At 46.0% G+C, this 13,438-nt stretch overlaps 1 protein-coding gene across 21 annotated transcripts in view; it reads left to right on the forward strand.

Annotated features, from left to right (window-relative positions):
- Positions 1-13,438, forward strand: part of SLC41A3 (solute carrier family 41 member 3) — a 111,122-nt gene that overhangs the window by 18,712 nt on the left and 78,972 nt on the right. For 9 of the 21 annotated variants that reach the window (XM_011376073.2, XM_023520906.1, XM_023520907.1 and 6 more), the window contains one exon: positions 11,224-11,379. The exons of 10 other annotated variants lie outside the window; for them this stretch is intronic. In XM_011376073.2, coding sequence (XP_011374375.1) covers positions 11,224-11,379 — 156 coding nt within the window. Of the gene's footprint in view, positions 1-7,975; positions 7,980-11,223; positions 11,380-13,438 lie in introns of those variants that run through there. 2 more of the 21 variants (XM_011376080.2, XM_023520918.1) reach the window with 1 other exon arrangement.

The following is a 13,438-nucleotide window of genomic DNA, read 5'->3' on the forward strand; positions in this document are numbered from 1 at the left end:
TGTATCTTCCTTCCCAAGTAGAGAGGCCTCCTGTCATCCTCCCTGATCCCATTTACATAGATAGTCTTTCATGGAGCCTTTCTTCAGATGCCAGCCTAACATTTCACCTTTATGTGGGATACTGCTTCTACAGCTGATGGGATATTTGCCATCTCCTTTCACCTTGTGTATTGATCTGATGCTCTACATAGTTTGAATGTGAACTGCCTGAGAGTAGAGACTGAAACTTTTTTACTAATTTTTTTTTCTGGAAAAGGCAAAACATTTATCTGGTTCAGTGTTCAAAAGTGTCACAAGTGTGCACAAGGACAAAGCTCCCCAGTCTACCTAGAGACAACCAGTGGGCTCCAGGTAGTTGTATTTTCTCTCGAAGCTATTTTATGCATGTTCAAGCGAGTTTTTATATCTACTCATCTGTCTCTGTATGTTTTTTCTCATCCTTTTACCCAAGTGGTGGCATATTCAAACCATTGAACGCTCTGCTTTTTTAACTCTACAATATGTCTTGAAGATTATTCTTTATATATATATTAAGAGTTGCTTCTTTTTTTAAATGATTGTTCAGTATCCTATCATATAGATATACCAGAATTTATTTAACCACTTCCCTCTCATGTGTTTTTAAATTTAACAACTTATTAGTTTGCTTGGGCTGCCATAACAAAGTACCATATACTGTGGGGCTTAAACAACAAAACTTATTTTCTCACAGTTCTGGAAGCTGGAAATCCAAGATGAAGGTGTCAGCAGGCCTGATTCCTTCCAAGATTTCTCTGCTTGGTGTGTAAATGGCTGTCTTCTCCCTGTGTTTTCACATGATCTTCCCTATGTGTGTGCCTATGTCCAAATTTCCTGTTCTTTTAAAGACACCAGTCATATTGGATTAAGGCTCACCAAAATGACCTTATTCTGATTTAATTACCTCTTTAAGGGCTCTATCACCAAATACAGTTATATTCTGAGGTACTGGGGGTTAAGACTTCAATTCGAGGGGACACAATTCAGCCAATAAGAGCAGCTTAAAATAGTATCCTAATAAATGCTGCATTGAATAACCTTGACATTTTATACATGAGTAGGATACATTGTTGCAAATAGATTTGCTGGGTCAAAGAGTACATGTATTTGTGACTTTTATAGACATCGCCAGATCACCTACCCTGGGGGTGGGACCAGTCATACTCCCTCTAACACCATACTCATCAAAATAGTCTGTTTTCAGCTTCTTTGATCTTTCACTCTCCGTTAGATGGGAAATTGCCTTTCATTGTACACTGTCTTAGTTTCTGTTGCTGTGTAACAAGATCTCAAAACTGAGCCACATAACAGAGCACTCGCTTATTATCTCATGGTTGCAGTGGGCTGAGATCCAATTTAGCTGGGTTTTCTGCTTCAGGATCTCTCATGAGGCCACAGTTGAGGCGTCAGCCATGGCTGTAGTCATCCTCCCAGCTCACTCACGTGATGTGGGCAGGATTCAGCTCCTGGCAGGTTGTTGGACTGAGGGCCTCAGTTCCTCATTGGTTATTGCCCAGAAGCCACCTTCAGTTCTTTCCCCTGTGGACGTCTCCAACGTGGCATTTGCTTCATCATCAATGCGTGGTCTGAGAAGGAAATAGAGTCTGCTAGCGAGACAAAAATCACTGTATTTAGTAACCTAATTACAGAAGCAACATCTTTGCTTCTTTGGCTAGAAGCAGGTTGCTAAGCTCAGCCCACGCTTGAGAGAAGGAATAACACAAGAGTGTCAGTACAGGCAGCAAGGATCTTTGGTATTACCAAATTCAAGGAGTTCATTTTGTCTGCATGCGTCAAAGCCAAAAGAGACAGGAGTTTGCAGCAAAGAAAGTAGTGGTTTATTTAAGGAAATGGTGCCAAGCCCAGAGACACGGATGAGCTACCACTCAAAGACTTGGCTTCCCAATGGCCTCTAGGGGATAGGTTATATAGAGGAAAATTCAGTCATGGTAGCTAAGAGAGTTGGGATCATGGGCTCTACTGATTGGTCAGGGCTAGGGTAAAAGGCAGTTGATCATTGCATCAGGTCCTGATATCAGTCATGGTGTCTTCTGTCTGGTTTCAAGGGGATGCCAGTAGGGTTGTTCTACTTTCATGAGTGTGGAGCTGCAAGATGTTATCTTTAGATTGACAGAAACACTTGTATCTGTGGTCAGTGGACCTGAGGCTTTGTTCCTAAGACTGATGCTGACCTAAGGGTGTAATGATTAAGGGAGTGGTTGTCCAGTATGTGGAAGGATAAGGAAAGAAAAGAAGCAAGTGAGCAGAAGGCCAATTTCAGTCAAGGGGAAAGAGAAGGAAAAAAGGTATCTTAAAGAAGTAAAGATTTACAGTTACATTGAGGCCATGGTCAAGGGCTGCCAGCCATGTGCATTGTAGTGTAATTCGCATCACTTATCATGAGTGAATGAGGATGAATATCCTTGGATATTTCTATTTATATTCTTTGCCCCTATGGGTATCTTTTTCTTTATTGATACCTAAGTGCTCTTTATATATTAAGGTCATTTATCCCTTGACTTTGCTTTTGGTGGGTTTCTTGCTGTGAGATATATATATATATCAGATTAATAGTCTTCCTTTAAGGCTCTGAGCCTGTGTCCTCCTTAGAAACAGAAGCCACCTCTTATACAGTTCTCCAGCTGCTACTTGCCCACACAAGGCAGCATATATTATGAGGTTAGGGGACATGTTCATATGAAGAAGACAGAATTCCACTCTTTGTCATGAGTCGGCTTCATTGTGTTACGTGTATCGGAAAATCAAACTGGCAGTCCTCAGACATCTGTTGGTCTACAGAGTGGTCAAGAACCATGGGCCCCACGTGCGTAGAATAGAGATAAAGAGGAGAGATCACATTTTTTAGTAAAGACATGTAGCAGCCTAGAAAGACAGGGAGGACAAGTAAACTGGCTAAAGGGAAAGGCAAGGAGCTACGGAGTTTTGTGAGGGAAGAGGTTGGAGACTGGGTTGGGCAACCCAGAAGATGAGACTAGCCTTTTGTGATTGCCTTCTCTTTTCCCAATTGGTGAGGGAGGGATCCTGACCCTAGGGTTGTAGGGATGGTTGAAAACACAGGCACCTAACACTGGACAGTTGAGATCAACAGTATATTATCAATCACATGCACTTAGAGCCTGAGAGAGGCCAGTGTGTCACTCAGGGCTCAAAGGAGGGTGCACTCAGTAGCAGTGTAAACCTGAAGGGGCTGTAGGAGGTATTGTGTGGTGTTAGAAGCGTAGGGGAGCCTCTGGTTTCTTCAGGAGGGTGTAACTGGCTTGTTCACAGGCTGGCAGGGAACTAGAACCCGCTACTCAGGGATAAGGAGGCACAGTTCCCATGAAAAGAGTAGGAGGGGCCGTGTGGTTAGGCTATTCAGGCCCTGCCTGCTTTTCCCCATATGTCACAATAGTACATATTACTAATTTTAGGCTTTACACCACACTGACCTTTGATGCTTTGACACCAACTTAAACCTCGGTTGTGACTGCAACTTCTCAGGGGCAGATGAACTGCCTCCCTAACAAGTGAAGCATGCTCTTGACCAGGAGGGAATGAGGGCCCTGTGTGAATTTATATGTATTCCCCTTTGTGGCCAATAACTGCAGTTGGGGGACCCGTAGGGGTGGTGGTACAAAGAGTGTGTATCCCCAGGAAGCATGAATCCGCATTAATCAATGCCAGATTTATCAATCCCCTCAGCAGGAGTTCATTTGCTACCTATAACTTAAATATGTGGATTAAAAAAAGGGATTCTATGGAAAGTAACCTTACAGGGTGATCTGATCATAAATTCCTAACTGAGTAGGTTGTGATGGGTAGTCACGCCCCAGGCATATAATTTAGTAAAAGGTTTATCTTTGCCTTAAGCAATCCTTGTCCATTGTTTCTGTGCATCTAGGTTAACACACCTTTGAAGTAAGCTGCATCCACCCTCTCGAGAGCATATAATCTTGTTAACTATGCTATAATCTAATCCCCCCACCTTGCTTTATCTCACTTCCAGGTAATCTTTCTGTTCTCTCCTTAATTTCTAATGCATGAAAGAAGCTGCAAAACTGTTATTCTCAGGAGCATTTGATATCTTGCTTCTTAGCATATGTCATCTTAGCATACGTCTGGACATTTCTTAGGTTAATAGTGCTTACTCAGTTGATCTCAAGGGAGCTCCCCATGTAGCCAAGGAGCCTGGGGAAGAGGTAACCTACTCTGACATCTGGCAAGGAACTGAGGACAGAGGAGGCCACCCTCCTACAGGTGGGATATGCCAGAGGGCCCAGGTGTTGCTCCTTCCTGTATTAAGGAGGCCTAGGCAGCTGTGTCTCTAAAAGCTCCATGGGCAGCTGGGTACAGAGGGTCTCAGGACAGTCTGTGAGAGTCTCTTTTCAGGAGCGCTCAGTATTCAGCTAGCAGTTGTTCTTCTTTTGTATGGTGCGGGCGAAGAGAGCAAAGAGAGTTCTTGTATCATAAGTCCTTGGCGACTTATCCTATATGGCCCAGAGACTCCAAGATGCCTGGGTGAAGGTTGCTAAAGCCTCTCTCTGCAGTGAAAGTCTCTGAAGGCACTGATAGGAGTGCCTGCTTTTAAGTTGGACAGATTCTGGAGCCTTTTGTTGGCACCGCCCATTCAAGGCAGGCTGCTTTGCGAGTGACAGCATCATTGGGCATAAGTAAAACTTGTAGGTAAAGACTGTGTTACCTCCAGAATCCAAAAAGGACTAAAAGATGTTGGGCTTGTGTTAATGTTGTGGATGCCGAGAGATCAATAGCTGTTTTTTGACAGTGTCAGGATAGAGTTGTCTTCGGTTTACCAAAAAATTTTCGGGAATTTGACGAAGGTGGCAGGCCATGCCCCACATGTAGGGTAATGGCCCATCCTTTTCTTGTGAATTCTTTTGTGAGTATTTGGATGTCCTTAATGAGTGTGTCAAGTGAGTCTTCTTGGAGAAGGATGTTCTCAGTGTAATGTCAGACCTGTGCTCTTAAAGAAGTGCATGAAGTTAAGATCTTGCCTGCAAAGTCTGTGTGGTGGCAGAGCTGGTGAGGTACCCTATGAGAAGCTTGGAAAGGATATACTATGTCCTTTCAGAGTTGAAGGTCAACTGTGGTGAAGAGGCTATCGAAATAGGCATTGAACAAAACATATTAGCCAAATCTGTAGTAGCAAAATATTTACTGGTTACTGATTGGATGGAGTCAGTAATCTCAATAACATTAGATATAAGGAATGGGGGTTTCAATGGATGGAATTATAGCATTAAGGTTGTGGTCATCTGTGGTGAAACACCCTATGTTATTTCCAGGTTTAAGAACAGGCCAAATTGGACTTTTAAAAGAAGAAACGGTGGCGGTAATCATGCCTTCACTAAGTTAGGTCTTGTATGAAAATTTTCAATCCTTGAAGGCCCTGTGTTAGCTTACATTGGGCTGTATTAATTCTTTTAATGGTGTAGGGGAGGGGGATGTCCATAGAATCTTATTTTTGTCAAGCCAATTTGTAAGTCAGACTAGATGTCAGAAGTGCTAGAGAGCACCTGCCAAACACAGATGGTACCCAAAGGCACCTCACTCTGGGATATGGTCATTTAATAATAGGTCTTGCCTTGGGGGCTAGGACGACACTGTAGGATGGGTGAAGATTGGCAGTCCCCAGGAGAGATGACCCAATATGGAACAAGCTAATGTACTTGCTGGCCAGCAATTAGTGGCTCCATCCCAGGCAGCCTTCACCATGTCAGGCAAAGAGCAGTTAGTGAAAGTTGACAGGTGTCCTAGGTCAGTCCTAATGCTAACTGTTGTTTTGATCTCTTCTTTTGTACCTCATTGGTGAGGGAGGGATTCCTGCCCTAGCATTATAGCGATGGCTGAACACACAACCCCAGCACTGGACAGATGAGATCACAAAGTCTATCAGCCACGTGTACTCACAGGCAAGGGAGAAGGACACTGCCTACCATGCAGTACCACACAGGAGTTGTACTGGGGAGCAGAGCAAATTGCTAGGGGCTGTGGGAGGCAGGCCCTGTGGTAACAATAGGTTGAAGTATGTGCTGGTTACTGTGGGAGGTGAGATAGTATTGTTTGAATAATTCCGTTGGCTGGCAGGAACTAAAATCCACTACTCGAAGATAATCATGAAGCTACCAAGTACTCCTGATAAGGAGGTTGCTTAGCTAGGTGACCTTATCTACTGTTGCAGGAGAGAAGGGGAAGTTGCAGTTAGGCCATGGTTTTACCAGCTGTCAAGGCAGCAAATCATAATATAATTTTAGGTTTTATACACCACTCAACCTGTACAAGGTTGACTGGGTTTCTTTTTCTCTTTATTTCTGTGATTCTTTTTATTTGTTCATTCATTCACTCATTCATGCAACACGTGTATGTGTGCCATGGCACTATCCTGGATGTTGTGGTGGACACGACCACCAGTCCCTGCTCTCATGGCTGTCACAGTCAAGTGGAGAGAGACAGATAGCAGATGCATAAGTCAATGTTAGGTAGCAGAAAAGGCTACGAAGACAATAAAGCTGGGTGATATGCCTCAGCCTTGGAGAGGGAGGCCAGAGAAGGCCTCTCTGAGGAGGAGACACTGGAGTGAGGCCTGAGTAACATTGGAGGAGCTGCTTGGAGAAACTGCATGAGAGTAGGCTGGTGAGGGGGTGGAAGCGAGTACTCAGTTCATTTTTACTTATGGGTGGGTTCTACTAGTCAAATCAGAAGCAGAAAATAAAGAACCATTCCTGTTATTAAAAATGTAATTGGCTCAATTTCTGAGAACTTAATAGGGTGGGGAAGAATTCAGGCATTTAAGAATGACCATTTGGCTCTGAACTAGTCCAGGCTCAAGGTGACCCATGAAAAGAATAGTAGGCCGTTTTGAAGGTGTGCTTCTGGGAAAATAAGCAGTTCCCATTGAAGAATCAGAAGTGAAAGCTAGGAATGGCGATGTGCATTCTAGAGCCCTCTGCCCACCCTCAGAGGACCCACCTAACTGTTCTACAATGACACACATCCTAAAAATCGAAGGGGTTGGAATAGATGAATGGTTCTGATGTCGCAAGCCTGGGGCTCTGATTCACTGATCTGCACTGGGGCCGGAGCTGCACATTCAGGAGCTCCCAGGTAGTTCTGATGGATAGTGAACTGAAAACTACTGATATAGTCCCACCCCTCAAGTTATGGGGCTGTGGGTGGGTTAGAGGCCAACAGAGGGGCAGGGAATTGTTACAGGCCACCCAAGAAACCACCGATACTTGACCCAGATTTCACCTGCTGCCTGGTGCAGCCCTAGAATCTAGTTTAAGCTCTTCGAGTTTTTCCACTGTGCTACTGAACGGTTTTTAAAATTACATTCTTGATTTTCTAAATTATGACCCAATAAACCGTGTTGACATATTTTGTTCTCAAGTTGCACGGGGAAGTAATTTTTCTCACATAATGATATCTTTTATTTATTTTTGATGACAGTTTATGTTTTGATGGTTGTAAGAGCAAATAACCACAATAGAATGTACAGAAAGTTATAAAATAAAGGTCACTTGTAATTCTGCCACTCAAAGGTAACCACCGTTAAGATTTTGTATATATCCTTCTGAACTTTTTACTGCTTGTATGTGTGTGCGTGTGAGTGTGTGTCTTTATCTTAATTTCTCATTTGATTTTTTTAAACAAAAATGAGAGACTTTTTATAATTTATAACTTAATCAGGAATCTATGAAATTATGGAAATGATTATCTATTTCCATGTCTTTTGTACTAATGAAAATGGTTCGGGGTTCTACTGTGTCCAATTATAGATTGTATTATGATGTATGATCACATTCAAAACTATAAAGAAATCACAGGAATTGCCAAAAGTAGAAGAAAGTGATCACTTGTTGGGACTTCTCCCGCTGTGTGTCTTGGAAGTGGTATGGTTAGTGTCTCACTCAGGCCACTGAGAGGGGTTCTGTTTTAAACTAGTTAGGTCTTTGAAACCAGTTAACTTTTGCAACTCTTTTCTCAGAAATACACCATTTTTCTCAGCCTCTGACTGGTTCAGACTCTTGTTTGAACCAGTGGACCTAAACCACAGGTGGCAGGCAGCAACAGACAGGGGAAGGGGCGGAGAGTGGACAGCAGAAAGGGCAGTGGAGGCAGCCTGCCCTGGGAGTCAGGAGTCATAGTCCTGCCTTTGATGCTGACTTGGGGTATGATCTTGGGCAAACCTTTCAGGGCCTGTAGAAGGCAATCCTTGCTGGTGAACATCCTGGAGATATTTTGAGAGTCTAGTGATTGAACATGATATAATTCATTGTGAAAGGGTATTGAGAAGCTGCACGAATAGAACTGAAAATCTGTCATTTCATTCATTTGTTCATTTATTTGCTGGCCATTGTGTTCTTGTGTGTAGTTAACTCTGCTCTATGCTCTCCTCATTCCTTGGCTTTCCTTCTTAGCATTTCTCACAGATCATTATTACATTCTCATTTTTATGATTATCTAGTACACTGGAAAGCTCTAAGATATGTCCGTTCCACTAACATAGGCACCACAGCACTTAGACCAGAGTCTGGCAAATATTAGGCCTTAAGTACTAATTTATGGAGTAAATGAATAAATAATTTCTCTTCTGTAGCAGTGAATCTACCAGACTCCATTCTCAAGAGGAGCACAGCCCAGGGAGGGAGGAGAGTACATGCATGTGCGATTCATGCTAGCGTTCGTTAGGTAGACGTGAACTTGCTTTCAGAGAGGTTCAGAAAAAGTACTTTGGGAATTCTGGGGAAGGAGATGGCCAGGAAGCTGGGGAGGCCTCAAAGACAAAGAGGTGCCTCAGTTGGCCATGAAGCCATGCAGGAGTTTGGCCTGGGCCATAAGTGGAGTCTGCAGAAGGAACAGTGTGAGCACAGCCATGGCTCATGGGAGGGTCTGCAGGAAGTTCCTTCTGTGATGTGCAGTATATGACCAGGGACTAGAAAGAGCAGAGGGCCAAATGGATGCCTTTTTTTCCCTCAAATTATGAAAGGCCTCGAATGCCTGGCCACAAAATCTTGACTTTTTCAAGTGATGACTTGACATTACTGATGACATTTGGACAAGCGAGTGACTTTGAGATGTATCGTGGGATGTTAGTGTGAAGAGCTTGTGTTACTATTGGTGGGCAGACGTGTTAGGAGGAAGTAAGGGCCATGATGAAGGATGTGGAATTGAGGTGGTCAGGGGAGGAGCGGTCAGAGTGAAGTTTGGGTTTCTGGCAGAACCATTCATTGAGGCTAGAAGCTTGGGGATAGAGGTTTAGAAGAAATGATCACAAAAGACTGAGTTTGAGGTACTTGTCCTTCTCCTCGATGGGGTAAACATAGTTTAATAGCTCAAGGTAGAGATCTGGGCTGGGGAGAGAGGTCTGGGAGTTGTTGATTTATCTGAGATGAGTAAAGTCAAGGGTGGGGATGAGGTTCCCCAAATGTCCCAGATATCTAGTGCTATGCAACAAATCACACCAATATTTCATGGCTTATTTAAAGCCAGTCATTCAGTTTGATCACGAATCTGCAAGGGTTTGGGTAGGTCTCACAGAGAATGACCGTCTGCTCAGTGCTGCATCCTCAAGGGATGGCTTGCTAGGTAGGCACTGTACCCAACCCATGACAATTCACATGACATGAGGGTTGCTGCTGGCTATCGACTGGAACCTCAGCTGGGGCTCTTGGCTGGAACCTCTACGTGTGGCCTCTCCATGTGTCTGCTTGGGCATCCACACAGCATGGTGGTAGGGTATCCAAGCATGAACATCTCAAGAGATGAGAAGTGGAAGCTGTCAGTTTCTCAAGATATGGGTCCAGAACCAGACTGACACAGTATCCCTTTCACTGTGTTCTGCTGGTCCAGCAGATTGAAGGAGAAGAGACAGAACTCCAACTCTCAGTGCTGAAGAAGTTTAGCACTTCTTATATCTGGATTCTGGGAGGGGCTTAAAAATATCTATTGAGTGAATGAGTAAATGAACAGAAAGATATAGTGAGAGGAATATCTGGGGCTTGAGGGAAACAGCTATTTGAGACATTGGCTGAAGTTAGCAAAGAAAGGGGATAGATACACTTGGGGAGGTCAGTAAAATCTAGACTGGTAAGGGCTATGAACTTCAGGCTAAGGGGATGGGACTTGAGCATGGGATAGACAGGGGAACCCGCTAAGTGCCCAAGAGGGCCATGGAACGGGAGCAGAGGTGAGGCCTAGACCAGGGCCTGATCTAGGTGAGGTCCCCTGGGGTCCGCAGCTTTGGGCTTCTGCTGGCCTTGATCCCTGCTCCAATCTGCCCTCAGGCCTGGACATTCTGTCCCTGGCACCTGTGGAATGCACAGTGGGCACACCCGACAATAGAATCCCTGGGAGTTAGAGGCAGCACCCTAACCCCTTTTCCTCTGGGCCAGGTTGGTCTTACCTTTGTAGCAGATGAGAGTATGGCCCTTTTTGAAGCACATTTACAAATCTCCTGGGTCCTTGAAAAGACAGGGCTGTATTTCCTCTGTGAACACAGCTTCTTCGTGTGGCCATGAGCCCCTGGACATCGAAGTTGAGGTAACCCTAGGACGTGGCTTCTTTCTTGGGGACCTGCAGACCCTCAGAAGGCTGTAGACCCGGTCTGAGGAGTGGGTCCTTCATGCTGAGATTTCTCCAGGCCCTTATCTGCCAAGAGTAGAGGCCGCCCAGGGCACGCATGCAGAGGTGGGCAGGCCTCTGTGTGGCCCTGACCAAGGCCAGGTCTCACGTGGCTCTGTTTATCTGGGTTCAGCCCACGCCAGCATGGGCCGGAGGGCTGGATGCTGTCAAGGTCGTGCCGAGAGACAGTGATCCTCCTTGTGGCAGCTGGCCGAGGGAGGTCCTGGCTGACGTAGCAGCCACTCTCTGAAGAAAACCTGATCTCCAGAGAGCGGACGAACAGCAGGAGCTGGCCAAGACCCTGAATGAGGCTCTGAGTTACACCAGCCTTTTCTCCTCACTTGTTTGCTCTGGTCCTCTGCTGAGGAGCAGTTAGGGAACCCTCCCTAGGTGCAGGGCACCTGGCCACTCTACCTTTACGGATTTTTTAGGAAACGTATCCTGGTGAGGGTGAGGCGGACAAAGGACGGAGGGCTCCCTGGGCCTGGACATCTTGCTCCTGGGAATGTGGTCGACGGCCTGACCATGGTGGTCACCCAGCTGAATCTGGAGTTTCGCTTTCAGGGCAAGAAGCTTCGAGGCTTCAGTTGTGAGCTCACTCGGTCCCCCTATGGAGTCTTCCCTGAGACCGTCTTCACCATCACGTGCCAGATCATGGTACCCTTTCTGCTGTCGGGCCTGGGCATGATGACTGCTGGCCTGGTGATGGACACCATCCAAGTGCGTACTGGGGGTCTGAGAGGCAGCGTGGGGCCCTGGGTTAGGCATCACAGATAAGACAGGCTGGGGGTTGCAAGAGGCCGCTGAGTGGGACTGCAGCCCTGAGTCCAGCCTCAGTGCCTGGGAGTCCCAGTATCAATGGTGCTGGCAGAAGGATCCTTCAGGAACCTCTGCATCTGAGATTTACAGAAGCTTCTGATGACCCTCTCTGAAAATAAGCCCTCATGAGCTACATTAGCCCCAGGAGCTCAAACCATTTTCCTTCTAGGAAATGCAGGCTCATTAGGCAGGGCCTGAGGGGTTCAAATCCTGGCTCTGCTGTTTGTTCACTGTTGTTAGTATCCTCCTGCTTCAGCTTCCCCATCTGCCGATGGGGCTAATAAACACACTCACCTTGCAGAATTGTGAGGATGGATGACTGAGTGCACCTTGTGTTGTGGCCCAAGGGTGATGGGCATTACAACTTCCAGCCTCCAGAATCTCCATGGGGATTTTCCATGAGAGGATAAGGGCCAGAGCCTGGGCTGGGGTCCAGGGCAGCGAGCGGCTATGGTGTTCTTCATAGGGTAGAGGCATTTGCTGGGAGGCCCTTGAGTTGTCACACACTCTGGCGCTCACTTCTCCTGGTGTGTTTATGCCCTGGGGTTGGCTAAGGTAATGCTGTTTTAATCACTGAGGGTTTGCTCTGTCTACTTAAACATTTCTTATAGATTTAGTGTGTTATTTTAGATAAATTAGAAAATGTACATAAGTGAAGGGGGGTGGGCACCCATAATCTCTGTCAACATTGTGCCATGTATCTATCAAGAACAGAAAAACACATAAATATGTGGGATTATAGTACATGATGTGCTTTTTAACATGTAAAATTAAATTTAAATTTAGTTTTTTAACCCACGGGGACATCCCAGATAACACTGTACCTTCCTCAGTACACACAGCATCTTTTTATTAATGCCCATCCAGCATTTCCCAGTACACCTGTCTGAATTGGAGAGGGGTCATCAACACCCACCCTGGCCCACTGGTCTCTGAATGAGGCTTGTGATGCCTCCCATCACAAGAGACCCCTGCTTGTGATGGGAGGCATCCCATCGCAAGCCTCTGCTTGCATATCTCAGTGGATGGGACACTCACCCCTCCTCGGTCTGGAGAAGCATACTGGCCAGCTCGCTATTAGAAAACTTGTGTTCATCTGGGCTTGAGACCTGGATACCCATCATTCCTGCTTCTTAGCTTCACCCCTGGGGCTGCTTTAAGAGTTTGTCACCCCTTTCCTAATACCTTCCTGTGGATACTGAGGGGAGAGACTCTCTGCCCTGAGTCTCGTCTTTTTGACCTTCTACAGCGGCCTCATGTAGAGCATGGCTCAGAACCTCTTCACCCCATTGTGTGTCCCTCAGTTGCTGCAACCTGGGAGGGTAATTGTCAGTTGGGAAAGCTCAGCAGAATCTGGAAGATTTGGTGAAATATGAAGAGTAGGGGGAGTGGAAATTGTGCCTGACCATCTGCAGAGGTGGCACAGGATGCCAGTCCAGGAGAAAGTCTAGCTGGAGGGTAGAACACCTTTTCTGACTCTGCATTAAAGAGCCATCTAGGAGACCAGAAAGGAGAAAAAGGAGTATCTTGGGAGACAGGCCCAGAGTATACATGGGGAAGGCTGTCTGCAGATTCTGGTCTTGAGCCATTCAGCTTTGGGAGGTCCAGCAGCTGGGAGAAAGAGAAAATAGCTCTGGAAGTCATGTCCCATTCCTTCTCACCACTTAGATGTGGTTCCCGTGACTCCAGGGTACTGTGAGGTTCAAGGGCACTTGAGTTTCCCTGGCTCCCAAGCCTGCACCGCTACCTCCCTGTTCACCACCACTCAGCAGTGCAGGAAGCAGCCTTGGCAACACCATTCCAAAGGGAAGCCCCACAACAAGGGACAGGATCCTGGCTCCTGGCTCCAACTGTACCCAGACTGGTTCCTGCCTGGAGCAGCAGGCAGCCGTGTTCTGGGGCCTCAGGAATTATGAGCCTGCAGTCAGCATGACCACCTGGCTCAGCAGGCATGCCTTGT

Source organism: Pteropus vampyrus, unplaced genomic scaffold (genome assembly GCF_000151845.1).
Source record: "Pteropus vampyrus isolate Shadow unplaced genomic scaffold, Pvam_2.0 Scaffold285, whole genome shotgun sequence".
NCBI classification, from domain to species: domain Eukaryota; kingdom Metazoa; phylum Chordata; class Mammalia; order Chiroptera; family Pteropodidae; genus Pteropus; species Pteropus vampyrus.